General features: G+C 43.9%; 1 protein-coding gene across 3 annotated transcripts in view; it reads left to right on the top strand.

The window, feature by feature from the left end:
• Window positions 1-324: 324 nt before the first annotated feature.
• The window catches only part of LOC121650162 (carbonic anhydrase-related protein 10-like), a 169344-nt gene continuing 147199 nt past the window's right edge, over window positions 325-22469 (top strand). Inside the window, exons 1-2 of one of the 3 annotated variants that reach the window (XM_042001519.1) lie at window positions 325-1219; window positions 20527-20604. In XM_042001519.1, the coding sequence (XP_041857453.1) occupies window positions 1159-1219; window positions 20527-20604 (139 nt within the window). In that variant the 5' untranslated portion in view covers window positions 325-1158. Of the gene's footprint in view, window positions 1220-1693; window positions 1715-20526; window positions 20605-22469 lie in introns of those variants that run through there. The other 2 variants (XM_042001527.1, XM_042001536.1) reach the window with 2 other exon arrangements.

A 22469-nucleotide genomic window follows, 5' to 3' on the forward strand; every position in this document is an offset into this window, starting at 1 on the left:
AAACTGGAACTTGCCTATAATGATCAGGAACGACCACCTTCAGTAGTTTCCTTTTAAATTTGACAAATCTAAGATATAAATGTGGTCATACTTTTGGCACAATGCATTCTTTTTCAACCACAGGCCTTCTGTTGTGTCATTTTTAATTGGCCTGGTGTTACTGTTGCACATAGTTCATTTATGAAAAAGCGTTTAGCTAAACAGAAACATTATATCTCAGCATTTTATTTTATTTTATTTTTTTACTCCAGTCTGAATTTTTTTCTTGTCACATTTCTTTCTGTTCATACTTTCTCCAACCTCCACCCAGACAGTTCAGATGAATTAACCCAGAACAGACAGTAGAGGTCGGGCTACATCCACAGGAGAGATTCAGAGTGTGTTTATTTAGGTCAGTACAGCCAAACAGTCATTAAGGCCATCAGACGTCCCGCTGCATCCTTACTTTCGTTTTTGTCATTCAGGGAGGAAAATGAGTCACTGAGGAGGTGATTTCTCCAGAGACTAAAGAAAGTAAACGAGTTGTTTACTACTTCTTTGAACAGACTGGAATCAGATAGATGATTTTGGTCCAGTTAAGCTTCCTTCGTTTAAGTTCAGACCTTGTTGCACTCTTACGCAACTTTACGGTTTCCCAAAAGTATTCCATTTATCATCTTTCCTCTTTTAGTTCTTTTATGTCTTATTGTTTAAAACTGATCATTTCGTTGCCTTCTTATCGCTTTGCAGGGATAAGCTGACATAACACTGTATCATGAACATGTTGCGTCTCTCTGTTTGTCTCTGCGCTCCTGGAGTCTTTTGTGTCGACAGTTTCCTCCGCTGCAGACGAGCGATGCGCCGCCAGCATCCACCCGCTCCAGAGGAGAGAAGAGAAGCATCATGAACACATCACACTGCCGCGATTTCTGAAGGGTGGAAACACCGAGAGAAATATTTATTCTAAAGCCTTTAAAAGGTTAAAGAAACGTTTCCTGACTGACTGACGGTGCTGTGGACACGGATCTCTTCAGCGAGGCTTCCAACCACCTTTACAAACGGAGGCAGACGGGGGAAAGGAGAAGAAAGGGGGGAGGGAAAATGCTTAAAGTTTGGTCGTGTTGTCCACAAGCGCGACCCCGTATCAGCTGCAGAAAATGAGAAGGAATTAAACGAAGAATGCATGTCGTTTGGGATTTTTCAGTGATTCTGCAAACATACATCATCTGCACTTCTTCAGGTAAGGAAGCAAAGGGATCTCCCATCCCTCACTCAGCTCTCAAATAGAATTAAAGGTAATAATCACTTCAGTCACGACTGAGTGCTTAACAGCTGCAGGGAAATTAAGGTATATATGACCCATAATCATTTTTAGGGATTCTGTCGCCTTTCAGTAATTTCTTCATGTGTTTCATCTATAGTATTAAAAAGTCAACAAGCTATTTTTACCCTGGCAAACTGTAAGATTAAATCAGTCAAACTGGAAAAACATGGACCACTAAAAAAAATCAGACCTCTTGCAGGACTCATATATCATACCCCAACACTTTGATCACACTCATTCAGCACATCCATATGCATAAGAGTAGCTCTCAATACACACCGTGTGCTACATACAGTGTCTGCTTTAAGTACCCTGTTCATAAATAACACTGCCAGCGTATGAAAAGCACTCATACAGGATGGCCCTGCCAAAGCCAAAGCAGACCGCTTAGCCAAGATTCCCACATTATGGGTGAGTCAAGACTTCCTACTCATCAACACTCAAGTTAACAAATGTAATGGTGTATGTTAGTGATTGTGTGTGTGCTGCTCATTTTCATATTACCAGACTGATTTGATTATAAGAAAATTAGCTGTATATTTTTTTATCTGACCCATCACATTATACATTCATATCAAATATAAATGTCATATATTCAACATCTTGTGTTTGATGACCCTCTTCTGTAAAATAAAACAACATAAGGATCATCTTCCTCATCTGTAGCTCTAAATCAGCTTTGACCTCATGTGGTAAAGTTTGGAATTACAGTGACTTTTATGTAGAATAAAAATGCAGTTAATGTCTTCCTTGTCATTTTTACATTCATCAGATTCATCCCATGGACCAGACTGGACCCTGGGCCATATGTTTGACACCCCTGCTCTAAATACTTCCATGTTTTATGACACCATATTAAAATGGAGTGCACATTTGATTAGTAACTCCATCCAGATGCATGTGAACAGACACAACGCAGTTTCCAAAGTGATTCTCTATTTTAGAGTTAACACTTGTGGTGGAGCATTTTTTATAATGAATATTGTCGCTGATGATGGAAGTGGAGAACGTCAGCACAGTTAAACTTTTCCCTGACAAAGAGAAATACAGTTTTATTTTAAGACTGACTGCTTTAGCTTGATGCCTGGTCAAATCCCAACAGTACCTATCATAGAGCCATCTTTAGAGACATCATTACTGCTACCCGTTGGTTGTGTTTTACCTGCAGAGCCGAATGGTAACAGGACAACAACCAGTCATTGACAGCCTGAGAATTAATTGTCTGCCTCATGTATTCTGAATTGGCAAAATAAGGACAACGATAAAAGTAATTACATTCATAGTACCTGGGTCACAAAACCTGAGAAGCACCAGAACCAATTAATGATGCTTCTCAGGGTTTGTGACCCAGGTACCATGAATGTACTTACTTTTATCATTGCCCTTATTTTGATTACATAATTTGTATGTTGGTGCTGATCAGTCATCATTTTGTCACTTGCAGGCTGTACAAAGTGCAGCCAGTAGGAGAAGTGATCACATCACTCTCTAAACTAGCTTTTAGTCCATCATATGGTCCAGTTTAAAACTGTATCACTTGTTTTTAAGAGTCTCAAAGGCATTGAGATACAGATGGGGAAGATGTATTTGCATAAAAAGCTGCAGTATCTTTGAAACTTTCGTCAAGTCACTGACAAAAAGTCAGACACGACTCAACACGACACGTTACATCCCACCCGATACGACATGACACGTCACAAAACGTCACATCACGACACGACACGACACGTCATGACATGACACATTACGTCAGGGCTATTCAATTAATTTGGGATTGGGGCCAGTTCATGAAACTGAGGCAAAATAAGGGGCCAGAGAATATGAGCAATTACGATAACAAAGAAATTACATCAACATATATAGAATATAGAAATACATTTTATTTTGTAAATGCAGAACAATATATGCACATAAGTCCACACATGGACTGTTACTATAATAACTTTTGTCCGTTTTGAACATAAATCAAGACACCTTAACAATCAGTCTCTGTCAGCCGTATCACACATATTTAAGATTGCACTCGTTTAAGTGACAGCCAACATCAAATTAATCTCCACCAACAAAAACAAAACCAAAATGCATTGTATGGTACAGAAAAGAATTATAACAATATAACAGTGCATGACATTTTTTCAGTATTTAATCAAAGCAGTGTATTTCAAATTCCACCCTGTTTAGGTGAGCATATCAGTTATTTATATATTCATCCATTTAACTGCCAACTAAAATTCCAAGTGCATCAACAAATACAAAACAAAACTGCAAAGTATGCTTCTAATTATAACAAAGTTCCAGTGCATGACACATTTTCAAGGCAAAACATTCCAAAATGCTTTCAACAATGATCACCTCACCCATTTAAGCCTTGCTAACTTAAAAAAAAATCACTAAGTCCCTTAGTCACCCTCTTTTCATTATTTTTTTCCTTATCTGCCTATACTAAAATTGCATCAGATACCTCAATCTTCAGTTCTGTTGAGCCATACTATATCAAGAAAAACATTAAGTATAAGGTGAATAACGTGAATTGCATCATAGTGATAAAAACAAAACATCAATCCTCATTACTTGCTTGACTTGCATCTCTGTTATCTTGCATGTTGTCAGCATTTCCCATCTAATGAGAGAAATGGCATTTTTTTGACTTAGCAAGAGCAGTAAAGTCAGGTGTATATGTTGTCAGGGCAATGCGCCAGCAGTGTTGCAGATGCTGGTCAGTGAGGGATATGCGATTGTGTGTTTTAATGGCATTCATGTGTGAGAATGACGACTCACAAGTGTATGTTGAGCCAAACATTGTCAGAAGAAAAAGTGCAAGACCCCTTGAGTGTGGAAATTTCTCTTGGCTAACCACATGGGTCCAGAATTTTTCATAACCTGCCTGCTGCAATGACTGTCTCAAGTCATCTGATGACTGAATGTCAATAAGCTCCAGTTGTAAAAAACCCTCATCCAATGATGGTACCAGCTCCTTTCCTTTCAATGCAAAGTCTGACTCAACATTCACACAAAAAGGGTCCTTAACAAATCTCATCACTTCACTGGAGATGCTGAAATCATCAAACCTGGTGGCAAAGTTGTTTGTCAATGATTCAATAAAGCCTGACATCATCTTGGTGCAGGCCAGATTCCCTTAATGTGGGGAAGTGGAGCATCTTCCCAGGACAAAGATCAGTAGAGAAGAGTGAGAGCTTTCTTAGAAAAGCATGAAGTTTCTCCACAAGTTCTGAAACTGTTTTATCTCTGCCCTGCAACTTCATGTTGAGCTGGTTCAAATGATGGAAAATATCACTCAAAAAGCAAACAGTGGCATTAAACTCATCATTTTCCATTAGAGACAGAAACTTGCCAGCATTTTTTAGTTTTGAAGACCGAAGAAACACCAGAATCTCATCTCTTAGTTCACAAAAAAGTTTCAATGAGTTTCCTTTGCTAAGCCATCTAATGTCATTATGAATGAGCAAATCTTTGTATTCAGCAGACATGTCAGTCAACAGCTTTCGGAAAAGGCATTGTTGCAAACTGGAGGTGCAACGGATAAAGTCCATGGTCTCTTTTAACTCACCACTGAGTTTGGCACACAGGAGGCTTTGGTGGATGAGGCAATGCAGCGACCTTATCTGGGGAGCCGCGGCTGCCATCCTCGCGGCGAGCCCCTGATCCCCGCGAACCATCGAGGGCGCACCATCCGTCACCAGCATGTTGATGCGCGCCAAATCCAAGTTGTTCTTCTCAAAGAATGCAGCAATTTTGGTGAAAAAAATTAAACTGGTGGTCTGCCCCTCCAGGGGAATTAGACCAAGCAGATCCTCGCGAAAACATTCTCCATCAAAAAATCGCACATAGAGTCATAGCTGTTCAACATCACTGTTATCTGTCGACTCATCCACGGCCAAAGACATCACATCAGCCTTCCTCAGCTTGTCCAAAAGCAACTCGAAAACGTCCGATGCAAGGGACTCGACTCTCCTTAAATTTGAGGTGTCAGATATTGGAATTTGTTTGATTGAATCAGTAACGCTTTTTCGTGTTTTCTCATCTGTTACCACCTCATCAGTGGATGCCAGCATACACTCCTTGACTGTATCCGAGTCTGTAAATGGCATTTTCTTTTTTGCCAATATCCATGCTACTCGTAACGATGCCGCCATTGCTCTCTCTTGATCTGTACAAGCCCGGAACAATATCCGGCGTCTTTGCTCATAACAAAATGTAAGCCCCGGTATTTTCTGCCTCAGAGCGGTAGAATCCAGTGGAAAAGTAGCGTTAAAGTTAGCATGCGTTGTGTTGAAATGTCTTCTCAAATTATTCTCTTTACACACGGCGAGGCACTCGTTGCAGATTAAGCACACAGGATTTGCATCGACAGCGATGAACGCATATTTCTCTGTCCATTCATCATTAAACTGCCTGTTCTCTGAATCAACTTTTCTTTTTTTTTAAGGTAGAGAAAGACATTTTGTGTTGTTAGCGTTAGCCAACCTTCAACCTGCTTAAATTAAAAACAAGTCAGGGCAGTCAGAGCGTTGCACTGCGCCGCGAATGGCAATTTCTGATTGGTCTTTTGCCGTTCCCCCAAAAATATATATCTGGCTAAAACAGGTATATTCTAACTGCTTTTATGCACGATTGTATGTACAATTAGTCATAGGCATGCATTATAGGAGACTATCCATATGTAATAATTACAGAACATTCTAAGGGCCAGTATAAAATTGTTCAGGGGCCGGACCAGGCCCGGGGGCCGCCAATTGAATAGCCCGGCGTTACGTCATGTCATGTCACATCACAACATGGCACAACAGGTCATTACATATGAGGCCAGATCAGTCTCAATAGGAATGAACTCACGCCAGGTTTTTCACAAATGCACATGCTCTGGTTTGCATTTGTATTTCAGAATCGGAAATGCACACTTGCTGTTTCACAAATGCACATGCTCTGATTCACAAATATAATTTTGAGGCACACTTGTAAGATTATACGAATTGCTGAATGTGCATTTACGAACTGCTTCTCATTTGTGAACATCTCTGCATTCGTGAGAGAATTCTCTGCGGTGGATTTTGAGACTCCCTCGCAGGGTAACGAATGTCACCATTGGTTGACTAATCTGTCAATCAAATTTCCGAGTGTGATTGACAGATTCATCAGTCAATCAGGTGTGTTTGCATTCAGCCAATCATACTGCTCCTTACATTTTCTCCATAAATCATGTAATGTTATCGAATTAACAATTACATGATTTACAACGAGGGAATGTAAGATAAATGTGTTACTTACAGGTTGTGATTGTTGCGTCTCCTCCATGTCTGCCCGCTAGTTGGACTTGAACTACCATGCTCAAATAGCTCTGCGACAGGTTTAAAAGTATGGAGAAAATGTAAGGAGCAGTATGATTGGCTGAATGCAAACACACCTGATTGACTGATGAATCTGTCAATCACACTCGGAAATTTGATTGACAGATTAGTCAACCAATGGTGACATTCGTTACCCTGCGACGTCAGGGGAGTCTCAAAATCCACCGCAGAGAATTCTCTCACGAATGCAGAGATGTTCACAAATGAGAAGCAGTTCGTAAATGCACGTTCAGCAATTCGTATAATCTTACAAGTGTGCCTCAAAATTATATTTGTGAATCAGAGCATGTGCATTTGTGAAACAGCAAGTGTGCATTTCCGATTCTGAAATACAAACGCAAACCAGAGCATGTGCATTTGTGAAAAACCTGGCGTGAGTTCATTCCTATTGAGACTGATCTGGCCTCATAATTACACGTCACGACACGTCACGTCACAACACGTCACGTCACAACACGACACAGTATGACCGCCTTGGCCTTACATGACATGAATAAAACGGAAAACCAGAAAATTAGAATTAAACAGACTGACTGCTTTAGCTTGATGCTTGGTCAAATCCCAACAGTACCTATCATAGAGCACATTTCAGCTAAAGAAGTGCACACTGCTCATTGAAATACATGACTGATGAGACTTTAGAGACATCATAGTTCCAGTCTGCAGTCAGGTAAATTAGCCTTTTTTTTTTTTTTTGTAATTTTACTGTTACCCGCTGGCTGTTTGTTACTTGCAGAGCCGGATGGTAACAGGACAACAACCAGTCATTGACAGCCTGAGAATTAGTTGTCTGCCTCGTGTATCCTGAATTGGCTACCAGCATAAATAGTCTGGTTGTCTGTTTATTTTCACTCTATTTGCACCACCTGTCTGCTGCCTGCTTCCTGGGAGATTTCTATGGGTCAAACCACCCTTATATAAGTGGATAGGAATGATCAGATCTGTCCCTTTGTTCAACTGTCTGAAATTCCTCTTTTTTATATTTGTGACCATCAAAAAATAACTACAAGAATATTGTTTCATTGCGGTTTGAACATTCAGACTGTTCTATGTAGCATTTCTTTTTTTGATTTAGTTTTTTATTGATTTATTTTCTTTTAGGTTTAGGTATTGAGTAGTAATTGGCTAGGTTAAGGTGTTAAAATGCCATTAGTTAGGGTTTGACATAACATCATAGCAGCTTGTGTTAAAGCTGACTATTTGAATCCCAAAGCGTCAGTACAAGTCTGTAAATGTAAAGGAGACATTATCCCATCTAAATATGTAGGGGATAATGCCTGACGAGGTGTCCATTATCATAAATTAATGGACTTCCGCAAAGTCATTTATTGATGATAATGGACACCTCAAAGGGCATGACCCCGTTTATGCCATGATCACTTACGAAAGAAATGAATATTAAATCAATTATTATTATGTTAATGTTGTTTTTTACCGTTAAAATCCTAAGTTATTGACAAGAAGCAGCTGAGTGGACTATTTTGTTGTGACGTGTTGCCAAGGTAACGGCACACAGAACCTGCAGCTCGTCAGTCAGCTGTTGTATTAGAGGTGGAAGGAAGGAAGATGGCTGCTTAACGTTATGTTACATGACAAACATTTCAGAGGGCGGGTGCAGCTGTTACAGATTGTCTGTGTCCAGAGGATGATGTCACATTTTGTTTCAAACAGTCAAAGTCCACAGATAGTTTCCTAAATCGTTTTTATTGCAAGAAAAATTATCCACCATTCACTCTGATAATTAAATGTGTATCAAGCAAGTTTTTAGCAAGTTTTTATAAGGTTATCCACCATTCACTCTGTATCAAGTAAGTAAGATAATCAAGACAGAAAGACAGATGACGACCTATTTAAAATTAAATGCAACATCGTCGTTGATCGTCACATTTCATAAAGATACTGGCATGTCCATAGAAGCGTTTGAAGGACGGAGTTTAACGTCTGTGGACTCTGACCTCTGCCGGTGTAACGTCCATGGACTTTGACTGGTGCTGGTTTAACGTTTGTGGACTTTGACCGCTGCTGGTTTAACATTCGTGGACTCTGACCTCTGCCGGTTTAACGTACGTGGACTCTGACCGCTGCTGGTTTAACGTTCGTGGACTCTGACCGCTGCTGGTTTAACGTTCGTGGACTCTGACCGCTGCTGGTTTAACATTTGTGGACTCTGACCTCTGCCGGTTTAACGTCTGTGGACTCTGACCGCTGCTGGTTTAACATTTGTGGACTCTGACCGCTGCTGGTTTAACGTTTGTGGACTCTGACTGCTGCCGGTTTAACGTCCGTGGACGTTGACCGCTGCTGGTTTAACGTTTGTGGACTCTGACCGCTGCCGGTTTAACGTCTGTGGACTCTGACCGCTGCTGGTTTAACGTTTGTGGACCCTGACCGCTGCTGGTTTAACGTCCGTGGACTTTGACCGCTGCTGGTTTAATGTTTGTGGACTCTGAACGCTGCTGGTTTAACGTTTGTGGACCCTGACCGCTGCTGGTTTGACGTCCGTGGACTTTGACCGCTGCTGGTTTAACGTTTGTGGACCCTGACCGCTGCTGGTTTAACGTCCGTGGACTTTGACTGCTGCTGGTTTAATGTATGTGGACTCTGACCGCTGCTGGTTTAATGTTTGTGGTCTCTGACCGCTGCTGGTTTAACATTTGTGGAATCTGACAGCCGCTGGTTTAATGTTTGTGGACTTTGACCGCTGCTGGTTTAACATTTGTGGACCCTGACTGCTGCTGGTTTAACATATGTGGACTCTGACCGCTGCCTTTTAACGTATGTGGACTCTGACCTCTGCTGGTTTAACGTTTGTGGACTCTGACCGCTGCTGGTTTAACGTTTGTGGACCCTGACCGCTGCTGGTTTAACGTCCGTGGACTTTGACCGCTGCTGGTTTAACGTCTGTGGACTCTGACCGCTGCTGGTTTAACGTTTGTGGACCCTGACCGCTGCTGGTTTAATGTTTGTGGACTCTGACCGCTGCTGGTTTAACATTTGTGGACTCTGACCGCTGCTGGTTTAACGTTTGTGGACCCTGACCGCTGCTGGTTTAACGTCCGTGGACTTTGACCGCCGCTGGTTTAATGTTTGTGGACTCTGACCGCTGCTGGTTTAACGTTTGTGGACCCTGACCGCTGCTGGTTTAACGTTTGTGGACTTTGACCGCTGCCGGTTTAGCGTTTGTGGACTCTGACCCCTGCCAGTTTAACGTCCGTGGACTTTGACCGCTGCTGGTTTAACGTCCGTGGACTTTGACCGCTGCTGGTTTAATGTTTGTGGACTCTGACCGCTGCTGGTTTAATGTTTGTGGACCCTGACCGCTGCTGGTTTAACGTTTGTGGACTCTGACCGCTGCTGGTTTAACGTCCGTGGACTTTGACTGCTGCTGGTTTAACGTTTGTGGACCCTGACCGCTGCTGGTTTAACGTTTGTGGACTCTGACCGCTGCTGGTTTAACGTTTGTGGACCCTGACCGCTGCTGGTTTAATGTTTGTGGCCTCTGACCGCTGCTAGTTTAACATTTGTGGACTCTGACCGCTGCTGGTTTAACGTCCGTGGACTTTGACCGCTACCGGTTTAATGTTTGTGGACTCTGACCACTGCTGGTTTAACGTTTGTGGACTCTGACCGCTGCTGGTTTAACGTTTGTGGACCCTGACCGCTGCTGGTTTGACGTCCGTGGACTTTGACCGCTGCTGGTTTAACGTTTGTGGACCCTGACCGCTGCTGGTTTAACGTCCGTGGACTTTGACCGCTGCTGGTTTAATGTATGTGGACTCTGACCGCTGCTGGTTTAATGTTTGTGGTCTCTGACCGCTGCGGGTTTAACATTTGTGGACTCTGACAGCCGCTGGTTTAATGTTTGTGGACTTTGACCGCTGCTGGTTTAATGTTTGTGGACTCTGACCGCTGCTGGTTTAACATATGTGGACTCTGACCGCTGCTGGTTTAATGTTTGTGGCCTCTGACCGCTGCTGGTTTAACATATGTGGACTCTGACCGCTGCCTTTTAACGTATGTGGACTCTGACCTCTGCTGGTTTAACGTTTGTGGACTCTGACCGCTGCTGGTTTAACGTTTGTGGACCCTGACCGCTGCTGGTTTAACGTCCGTGGACTTTGACCGCTGCTGGTTTAACGTCCGTGGACTCTGACCGCTGCTGGTTTAACGTTTGTGGACCCTGACCGCTGCTGGTTTAATGTTTGTGGACCATGACCGCTGCTGGTTTAATGTTTGTGGACTCTGACCGCTGCTGGTTTAACATTTGTGGACTCTGACCGCTGCTGGTTTAATGTTTGTGGACTCTGACCGCTGCTGGTTTAACATTTGTGGACCCTGACTGCTGCTGGTTTAACGTCCGTGGACTTTGACCGCTGCTGGTTTAATGTTTGTGGTCTCTGACCGCTGCTGGTTTAACATTTGTGGACTCTGACAGCCGCTGGTTTAATGTTTGTGGACTCTGACCGCTGCTGGTTTAACATATGTGGACTCTGACCGCTGCTGGTTTAATGTTTGTGGCCTCTGACCGCTGCTGGTTTAACATATGTGGACTCTGACCGCTGCCTTTTAACGTATGTGGACTCTGACCGCTGCTGGTTTAATGTTTGTGGTCTCTGACCGCTGCTGGTTTAACATTTGTGGACTCTGACAGCCGCTGGTTTAATGTTTGTGGACTTTGACCGCTGCTGGTTTAACATCCGTGGACTTTGACCGCTGCTGGTTTAATGTTTGTGGACTCTGACCGCTGCTGGTTTAACGTTTGTGGACTCTGACCGCTGCTGGTTTAACGTCCGTGGACTTTGACTGCTGCTGGTTTAACGTTTGTGGACCCTGACCGCTGCTGGTTTAACGTTTGTGGACTCTGACCGCTGCTGGTTTAACGTTTGTGGACCCTGACCGCTGCTGGTTTAATGTTTGTGGACTCTGACCGCTGCTAGTTTAACATTTGTGGACTCTGACCGCTGCTGGTTTAACGTCCGTGGACTTTGACCGCTACCGGTTTAATGTTTGTGGACTCTAACCACTGCTGGTTTAATGTTTGTGGACTCTGACCGCTGCTGGTTTAACGTTTGTGGACCCTGACCGCTGCTGGTTTAACGTCCGTGGACTTTGACCGCTGCTGGTTTAACGTCCGTGGACTTTGACCGCTGCTGGTTTAACGTTTGTGGACCCTGACCGCTGCTGGTTTAACGTTTGTGGACTCTGACCGCTGCTGGTTTAACGTTTGTGGACCCTGACCGCTGCTGGTTTAATGTTTGTGGACTCTGACCGCTGCTAGTTTAACATTTGTGGACTCTGACCGCTGCTGGTTTAACGTCCGTGGACTTTGACCGCTGCCGGTTTAATGTTTGTGGACTCTGACCACTGCTGGTTTAACGTTTGTGGACCCTGACCGCTGCTGGTTTGACGTCCGTGGACTTTGACCGCTGCTGGTTTAACGTTTGTGGACCCTGACCGCTGCTGGTTTAACGTCCGTGGACTTTGACCGCTGCTGGTTTAATGTATGTGGACTCTGACCGCTGCTGGTTTAATGTTTGTGGTCTCTGACCGCTGCTGGTTTAACATTTGTGGACTCTGACAGCCGCTGGTTTAATGTTTGTGGACTTTGACCGCTGCTGGTTTAATGTTTGTGGACTCTGACCGCTGCTGGTTTAACATATGTGGACTCTGACCGCTGCTGGTTTAATGTTTGTGGCCTCTGACCGCTGCTGGTTTAACATATGTGGACTCTGACCGCTGCCTTTTAACGTATGTGGACTCTGACCTCTGCTGGTTTAACGTTTGTGGACTCTGACCTCTGCTGGTTTAACGTTTGTGGACCCTGATCGCTGCTGGTTTAACGTCCGTGGACTTTGACCGCTGCTGGTTTAACGTCTGTGGACTCTGACCGCTGCTGGTTTAACATTTGTGGACTCTGACCGCTGCTGGTTTAACGTTTGTGGACCCTGACCGCTGCTGGTTTAACGTCCGTGGACTTTGACCGCCGCTGGTTTAATGTTTGTGGACTCTGACCGCTGCTGGTTTAACGTTTGTGGACCCTGACCGCTGCTGGTTTAACGTCCGTGGACTTTGACCGCTGCCGGTTTAGCGTTTGTGGACTCTGACCGCTGCCAGTTTAACGTCCGTGGACTTTGACCGCTGCTGGTTTAACGTCCGTGGACTTTGACCGCTGCTGGTTTAATGTTTGTGGACTCTGACCGCTGCTGGTTTAATGTTTGTGGACCCTGACCGCTGCTGGTTTAACGTTTGTGGACTCTGACCGCTGCTGGTTTAACGTCCGTGGACTTTGACTGCTGCTGGTTTAACGTTTGTGGACCCTGACCGCTGCTGGTTTAATGTTTGTGGACCCTGACCGCTGCTGGTTTAACGTCCGTGGACTTTGACCGCTGCTGGTTTAATGTTTGTGGACTCTGACCGCTGCTGGTTTAATGTTTGTGGACCCTGACCGCTGCTAGTTTAACATTTGTGGACTCTGACTGCTGCTGGTTTAATGTTTGTGGACTCTGACCGCTGCTGGTTTAATGTTTGTGGACCCTGACCGCTGCTGGTTTAACGTTTGTGGACTCTGACCGCTGCTGGTTTAACGTCCGTGGACTTTGACCGCTGCTGGTTTAACGTTTGTGGACCCTGACCGCTGCTGGTTTAACGTTTGTGGACTCTGACCGCTGCTGGTTTAACGTTTGTGGACCCTGACCGCTGCTGGTTTAATGTTTGTGGACTCTGACCGCTGCTAGTTTAACATTTGTGGACTCTGACCGCTGCTGGTTTAACGTCCGTGGACTTTGACCGCTGTTGGTTTAACGTCCGTGGACTTTGACCGCTGCTGGTTTAACGTTTGTGGACCCTGACCGCTGCTGGTTTAACGTTTGTGGACTCTGACCGCTGCTGGTTTAACGTTTGTGGACCCTGACCGCTGCTGGTTTAATGTTTGTGGACTCTGACTGCTGCTAGTTTAACATTTGTGGACTCTGACCGCTGCTGGTTTAACGTCCGTGGACTTTGACCGCTGCCGGTTTAATGTTTGTGGACTCTGACCACTGCTGGTTTAACGTTTGTGGACCCTGACCGCTGCTGGTTTGACGTCCGTGGACTTTGACCGCTGCTGGTTTAACGTTTGTGGACTCTGACCGCTGCTGGTTTAACGTTTGTGGACCCTGACCGCTGCTGGTTTAACGTCCGTGGACTTTGACCGCTGCTGGTTTAACGTCCGTGGACTTTGACCGCTGCTGGTTTAACGTTTGTGGACCCTGACCGCTGCTGGTTTGACGTCCGTGGACTTTGACCGCTGCTGGTTTAACGTTTGTGGACCCTGACCGCTGCTGGTTTAACGTCCGTGGACTTTGACCGCTGCTGGTTTAATGTATGTGGACTCTGACCGCTGCTGGTTTAATGTTTGTGGTCTCTGACCGCTGCTGGTTTAACATTTGTGGACTCTGACAGCCGCTGGTTTAATGTTTGTGGACTTTGACCGCTGCTGGTTTAATGTTTGTGGACTCTGACCACTGCTGGTTTAACATATGTGGACTCTGACCGCTGCTGGTTTAATGTTTGTGGCCTCTGACTGCTGCTGGTTTAACATATGTGGACTCTGACCGCTGCCTTTTAACGTATGTGGACTCTGACCTCTGCTGGTTTAACGTTTGTGGACTCTGACCTCTGCTGGTTTAACGTTTGTGGACCCTGATCGCTGCTGGTTTAACGTCCGTGGACTTTGACCGCTGCTGGTTTAACGTCTGTGGACTCTGACCGCTGCTGGTTTAACATTTGTGGACTCTGACCGCTGCTGATTTAACGTCCGTGGACTTTGACCGCCGCTGGTTTAATGTTTGTGGACTCTGACCGCTGCTGGTTTAACGTTTGTGGACCCTGACCGCTGCTGGTTTAACGTCCGTGGACTTTGACCGCTGCCGGTTTAGCGTTTGTGGACTCTGACCGCTGCCAGTTTAACGTCCGTGGACTTTGACCGCTGCTGGTTTAACGTCCGTGGACTTTGACCGCTGCTGGTTTAATGTTTGTGGACTCTGACCGCTGCTGGTTTAATGTTTGTGGACCCTGACCGCTGCTGGTTTAACGTTTGTGGACTCTGACCGCTGCTGGTTTAACGTCCGTGGACTTTGACTGCTGCTGGTTTAACGTTTGTGGACCCTGACCGCTGCTGGTTTAATGTTTGTGGACCCTGACCGCTGCTGGTTTAACGTCCGTGGACTTTGACCGCTGCTGGTTTAATGTTTGTGGACTCTGACCGCTGCTGGTTTAATGTTTGTGGACCCTGACCGCTGCTAGTTTAACATTTGTGGACTCTGACTGCTGCTGGTTTAATGTTTGTGGACTCTGACCGCTGCTGGTTTAATGTTTGTGGACCCTGACCGCTGCTGGTTTAATGTTTGTGGACCCTGACCGCTGCTGGTTTAATGTTTGTGGACTCTGACCGCTGCTGGTTTAACATTTGTGGACTTTGACCGCTGCTGGTTTAACGTTTGTGGACTCTGACCGCTGCTGGTTTAATGTTTGTGGACCCTGACCGCTGCTGGTTTAACGTCCGTGGACTTTGACCGCTGCTGGTTTAATGTTTGTGGACTCTGACCGCTGCTGGTTTAACGTTTGTGGACCCTGACCGCTGCTGGTTTAACGTCCGTGGACTTTGACCGCTGCTGGTTTAATGTTTGTGGACTCTGACCGCTGCTGGTTTAATGTTTGTGGACCCTGACCGCTGCTGGTTTAACGTTTGTGGACTCTGACCGCTGCTGGTTTAACGTCCGTGGACTTTGACCGCTGCTGGTTTAACGTTTGTGGACCCTGACCGCTGCTGGTTTAACGTTTGTGGACTCTGACCGCTGCTGGTTTAACGTTTGTGGACCCTGACCGCTGCTGGTTTAATGTTTGTGGACTCTGACCGCTGCTAGTTATACATTTGTGGACTCTGACCGCTGCTGGTTTAACATCCGTGGACTTTGACCGCTGCTGGTTTAACGTCCGTGGACTTTGACCGCTGCTGGTTTAACGTATGTGGACCCTGACCGCTGCTGGTTTAACGTTTGTGGACTCTGACCGCTGCTGGTTTAACGTTTGTGGACCCTGACCGCTGCTGGTTTAATGTTTGTGGACTCTGACCGCTGCTAGTTTAACATTTGTGGACTCTGACCGCTGCTGGTTTAACGTCCGTGGACTTTGACCGCTGCCGGTTTAATGTTTGTGGACTCTGACCACTGCTGGTTTAACGTTTGTGGACCCTGACCGCTGCTGGTTTGACGTCCGTGGACTTTGACCGCTGCTGGTTTAACGTTTGTGGACCCTGACCGCTGCTGGTTTAACGTCCGTGGACTTTGACCGCTGCTGGTTTAACGTCCGTGGACTTTGACCGCTGCTGGTTTAACGTCTGTGGACTCTGACCGCTGCTGGTTTAATGTTTGTGGACCCTGACCGCTGCTGGTTTAATGTTTGTGGACTCTGACCGCTGCTGGTTTAACGTTTGTGGACTCTGACCGCTGCTGGTTTAATGTTTGTGGACCCTGACCGCTGCTGGCTTAACGTCCGTGGACTTTGACCGCTGCTGGTTTAATGTTTTTGGACTCTGACCGCTGCTGGTTTAACGTTTGCGGACCCTGACCGCTGCTGGTTTAACGTCCGTGGACTTTGACCGCTGCTGGTTTAACGTTTGTGGACTCTGACCGCTGCCGGTTTAACGTCCGTGGACTTTGACCGCTGCCGGTTTAACGTCCGTGGACTTTGACCGCTGCTGGTTTAATGTTTGTGGACTCTGACTGCTGCTGGTTTAACGTTTGTGGACCCTGACCGCTGCTGGTTTAACGTTTGTGGACTCTGACCGCTGCTGGTTTAACGTCCGTGGACTTTGACAGCTGCTGGTTTAACGTTTGTGGACCCTGACCGCTGCTGGTTTAACGTTTGTGGACTCTGACCGCTGCTGGTTTAACGTCCGTGGACTTTGACCGCTGCTGGTTTAATGTTTGTGGACCCTGACCGCTGCTGGTTTAATGTTTGTGGACCCTGACCTCTGCTGGTTTAACATTTGTGGACTCTGACAGCTGCTGGTTTAACGTTTGTGGACTCTGACCGCTGCTGGTTTAACGTTTGTGGACTCGGACCGCTGCTGGTTTAACGTTTGTGGACTCTGACCGCTGCTGGTTTAACGTTTGTGGACTCTGACCGCTGCTGGTTTAACTTCTGTGGACTCTGACCGCTGCTGGTTTAACGTTTGTGGACTCTGACCGCTGCCAGTTTAACGTTTGTGGACCCTGACCGCTGCTGGTTTAACGTCCGTGGACTTTGACCGCTGCTGGTTTAATGTTTGTGGACTCTGATCGCTGCTGGTTTAATGTTTGTGGACCCTGACCGCTGCTGGTTTAATGTTTGTGGACCCTGACCGCTGCTGGTTTAACGTTTGTGGACTTTGACCGCTGCTGGTTTAACGTTTGTGGACTCTGACCGCTGCTGGTTTAACGTTTGTGGACTCTGACTGCTGCTGGTTTAACGTTTGTGGACTCTGACCGCTGCTGGTTCAACATGGTTATTTGACCGGAACTTCTTTCATAGGTGTCCATTATCACTTTTTATTGGACACCCTACAGCCAATCAGCTGTAGACCATGGCATAAATTACTTTAACCCTTACATAATGTTTGGGTCAAATTGAACCCGTTTTGACATTTGATAGCACTGAAAATACCCTAAACGCCACTTTTTTTGGTCTGAAATTTGATGACTTTTCTTAAAGTGATACAAAATACACAGAAATGAAAATATTTTTCAATTCTATACTTTTGTATAGATGTTATAAATTTTTGCAGACTGAGGCTGTTTTGGGTCAAATTTGACCCGTATCTATTTAAATGGATTTTAGATCTATCAGTGTGGGTCAAATTAAGGAAAATGGTGTTTTTTTGGGAATCTTGGAACTGTGGAATGCGACAGTGGTGACAGAGTTCGAAGGGACCTGGACACTGTCATTAGAACTGTCTTCGCTCCCACTACATTTGCCTTGGTTGACACCAATCAACATCATGGCAGCAAGACATAATGTGCAACTTTCCACTTTTGTCTGATCCTCCAAGAGGAGGAGGTTGGTAGTGATTTGTTCACATCACACAAGAAACAAACACAAAGGGACAGAGGAGAAGAAAATGTAACTTCTGTCCTTGACTGGAAAAGTTGCAGATTGCATAGTATGCGTTTTATTATTTAATGTTTTGTGTTTAATGTTAAGTTAATATTGATCATCATGGGGTGGTGTTTAGCTACACTGGTTGAACTGCTGCCTCAGGCCAGTGCTCTTAGATGAGATGCTTGGCCCCACCTGAGGCCCTTTGCTGCACATCTGACTCTATCTCTAACCCTTTTTTCTGTAGTTTTTTCCCCTTTTTTTCTCACCCCTTTGCACTAACTGTAAAATAAAGACATCTAGAGTCAAGGAAAAAAAAAAAAAACATTTCTAAGGCAGTATTTAATGAATAAAATAAACATGGTTATATGTGCATACATGTTCATTTCTGGAGCCGTCGCTTCCCACCGGCGCCCTGAGGCTGAGAAACCACAATAGACAACTTTTTCACCTCGGACGCCACATGATGTTGCAGCAGACTTTCCATTTCTGACCACATCACATGCTAGCAAGCAGATGTAACCACAATAGCCGTTTTAAACCATGGCTGATTCATGGAGAGATCCCACGGTACAGGTAGGATGCAAGAAAAATGCTGAATTAGCCGTTAGACAGCACATCAATGAGACAATCTTCTATAGTTCTATAGTGCATCTTTTAAGCAATCATTTGAATGAAACAGAGTCAAGAGCTTCACCTGGTGTCCACATATAAATCTGAGAAATACATGTCTAACTTTTTCTCCAGAAAATGACCCTTTTATTTGTCTAAATGTTTTTTCCAGTTACAGTACATTTTCTAAGGTATGATGTAAGAATGGCTGGAATGTGTTCAGAGGTTATTTCTTGTTAATGACTGAATCATCTCATATATAACACAAAGTGATTAGAGTTTGCATTCAGACCCCACACAGAACAAATTACATGGTTAATTACATTTGAAGAAAGCATGACTCATACAGCATTGTTATTTTACAAACAAATGGAAATCTGGGTGCTGGATTTATTTTTCTTGGGATAAACTTTGATGTTACTATTAAAAAAATGATCCTGTTTGACTCAAAGTATAATGACAAACAATTGAAAACACATTTTTCTTAAATGTTAAATGGACCTCCACGACAATATAACCCAATAAAATAAAAATGAATTATTAATTAGCGATTTTCCACTAATGGGGAACATGAGCTGGGATAAGACTGTTGCATGGGTGTCGCACCCTTTAAACCATGACGTGACTGTCGGCGATCAGCTGATCTGCTTTTCTGTCCCAGCACGTCTCTCTTGTATTTCTTTTTTTAATCATTGAGCTCGTTCTGAGGAGGAAACTAGCAGGATGTTGATGTAAAAGGGTAACCTGTTTTAATCAGACAGCCTTTTGTTTGTATTTATTTTATTTTCATTATCAATCAATCAAAAAAATCAAAACTTTATTTATAAAGAGCCTTTCGTACAAGATTGTGGCTCAAAGCGCCTTACATTTAAAAACATTCCCGTCCAATCACCCTCACCCCCCACCCCCCATACACGCACAAACACTCCTTCAAATTCAAAGTACATGATGCCAGGTGCAGATGGACAAATGAGGAAACCTCATCAGAAGGGAATCCATCTGCACCAAGGGTGGGACAGTATTCTGCCAAGTTTCTGCAACTGCAGGGACACAGGAGCACGGCGGCCCGGGGAGACCTGGCTGAAACACCAGCCCCCACCGCCAAGACGTACGTCCCACCGCATCGATCAGCCACAGCCGGACACCACCCCCAGTACAGACGGACCCCCGTAGAGGAAACACTGGAAGGATCCAGAAACAATAAAAGGCAGTAAAAGAGCACTCAGTGTATAAAACGTCAGACGTAATAAAACCAAATATTACGAAACTAATTAAGACTTAAATAACTGAATATCAACTAAAAGCTAAGCTGAATAGATGGGTCTTCAACCGAGTCTTAAAAACCTGAATGTTCTCTGCAACCCTGAGGTCCTCCGGCAGACTTATCAGCTGAGGTTTGCTGGAAAAACTTAAATGTTATGAGTTTGAGGTGTCTGCATTGTCCTTTCTTAGAAGCTATCTAACTAACTATCTAAGAACATAAATAGTTTTAATGGTTGTTTTTCTGATGATTCTTGTGGAGTACCACAGGTTAACACTTATTGTTCTCTATTTTTACTAATGACCTACCACTTGTTCTGAGAAGGACAAACATTGGAACGTATGCTGATGACTCAACCTTATATAGGTTAGCACTCATATCATATCATATCATATCATATATTCCCAAATTTCCCTGAGGGCTCTCTGAAGGGATTAATAAAGTATTTCTATTCTATAGCGATGAGTTAAATTCAGTTTCAAAAGAAGCTTTAAAAGCAGTTGTAAAATGGGTAAATCACAACAACTTGTTTTGAATGTACCTAAAACCAACTGTATGGTAATTGGTTCTCATCACAACATCAGTAAAAACCCTCAGTAAAATCTGAAAATTGTGAACGTATTTATCTACCAGTTAAGTTAAAAAACAACAAAACGAATAAAAATGAGTGACTTTCCATTTAAATGTGCTTCTACCCATTTATTTCTTTTAGCACTATTCATGATTTTGCCAGTAAACTTGAATAACAGTTTCTAACAGTTTCTATATTAAGGATAGTTTTATTTATTATCAAGTAACAAGCAAAAAAACTCCCCTCGGTATCTGACTTGCAATGCTAACTATTCTCTTGTTTTTTCTCTGTATCCCAGCAGCTCAGCCTATTACATCAAAGCTGGATGAGGGTTGGTGGGCATACAAGGATGTTGTCCAAGGAAGCTTTGTTCCAGGTAACAGGCCATCACTTTGCACACAAAGAAGTTTTTCATACAGTTCGCAAAACCCACAGAAAGCCACATAAAGTCAGTGTTTTATTTATTTATTTTCTTAGTTTATTTGTACAGCACATTTCATGTACAGGGCAATTCAAAGTGCTTTACATAAAACAAAGGCATTACAGATATTTAGAAATAGTAAAAGGCATCAACACATAATCACAATAAAATAATAACTTACATTAAAATGATTAAATACAAGATGAGTTAAAAAAAATTAACATGCAGATTTCATGCATAGGCGCATGAGAAAAGAAATGTTTAACCTGGATTTAAAAATGTCTACATTTGGTGAAAGTTTAATCTCCACTGGCAGTTTGTTCCATTTGTTTGCAGCATAACAGCTAAAAGCTGCTTCTCCATGTTTAGTCTGGACTCTGGTCTGGACTAGTTGACCAGAGTCTTTGGATCTAAGAGCTTTGCTAGGTTTATATTCTCTGAACATATCACAGATGTATTCTGGGCCTAAACCATTCTGGGATGTAAACAATCAGAAGGGTTTAAAATCTATTCTGTGACTGGAAACCAATATAAACTGGAAGCCAGTGTAAAGATTTTAAAACTGGTGTGATGTGTTCAGATCTCTTAGTCCTGGTTAAAACTCTAGCAGCAGTGTTCTGGATGAGCTGCAGATGTTTAATGCTCTTTTTAGGAAGTCCTGTTAAAGACCATTAGAGTAATCCAGCCTACTGGAGATGAATGCATGGATGAGTTTCTCCTGGTCTTTCTGGGAGACCAAACTTTTAATTCTGTCGATGTTTCTGAGCTGATAAAAAGCTTCTTAGTGAAGCTTTGATGTGGCTGCTGAAAGTCAGATCTGAGTCTATCAACACTCCCAGGTTACGAACTTGGTCGGTGATTTTAAGAGCCCGAGTCTCCAGGTGTTTACCAATGCTGACCCTCTTCTCTTTGCTACCAAACAGAATAATTTCAGTTTTGTCTTCATTTAATTGTAGAAAATTCTCCTTCATCCAGATGTTTATTTGCTCCAGACACTGACACAATAAGTCTGTTGGGCTGCAGTCATCTGGTGACAGAGACACATAAAGTTGTGTATCATCAGCATAACTTTGATAATAAATGCTATAGTTCTGTAATATTTGACCCAAAGGGAGCATATACAAGCTGAACAGAAGAGGTCCAAGGACTGACCCCTGGGGGACTCCACAAGTCATGGCCACTCGCTCAGATTCATAGCTGCCAATCGGAACTAAATAACTTCGGCCTTCTAAATAGGACCTGAACCAGTTAAGGACTGCTCCAGAAAGTCCAACCCAGTTTTCCAGCCTGTGCAACAGGATTCTATGATCTACAGTATCAAATCCAACAGAACCAGGACTGATACTAGACCAGAACCAGGACTGATACTAGACCAGAACCAGGACTGACACCAGACCAGAACCAGGACTGATACTTGACCAGAATCAGGATTGATACTTGACCAGAATCAGTATTCAACCTAATGTCATTTAACACTGTGACCAGAGCTGTTTCAGGGCTGTGATGAGGTCGGAAGCCGGACTGAAATTTATCCAGATTTCCACTTTCATTTAAAAAGTCATGAAGCTGGTGAAATACAACTTTCTCAATAATCTTGGAAATAAAAGAGGTTAGAGACGGTCTATAGTTGTTCATTATAGAGGCATCTAGAGTCCTTTTCTTTAGGAGGCTTAATAGCAGCTATCTTTAGTGACTTGGGAAAAATGCCTGATGCCAGTGAGCTGTTAACTATCAGTAGGAGACCACTTTCTACTGAGGTAAAAACTGTTTTTAAAAAGTCGGATGGGATCATGTCCAGAGTGCATGTTGTTGATTTCAAA

Source organism: Melanotaenia boesemani, chromosome 2 (genome assembly GCF_017639745.1).
Source record: "Melanotaenia boesemani isolate fMelBoe1 chromosome 2, fMelBoe1.pri, whole genome shotgun sequence".
Lineage (NCBI taxonomy): Eukaryota > Metazoa > Chordata > Actinopteri > Atheriniformes > Melanotaeniidae > Melanotaenia > Melanotaenia boesemani.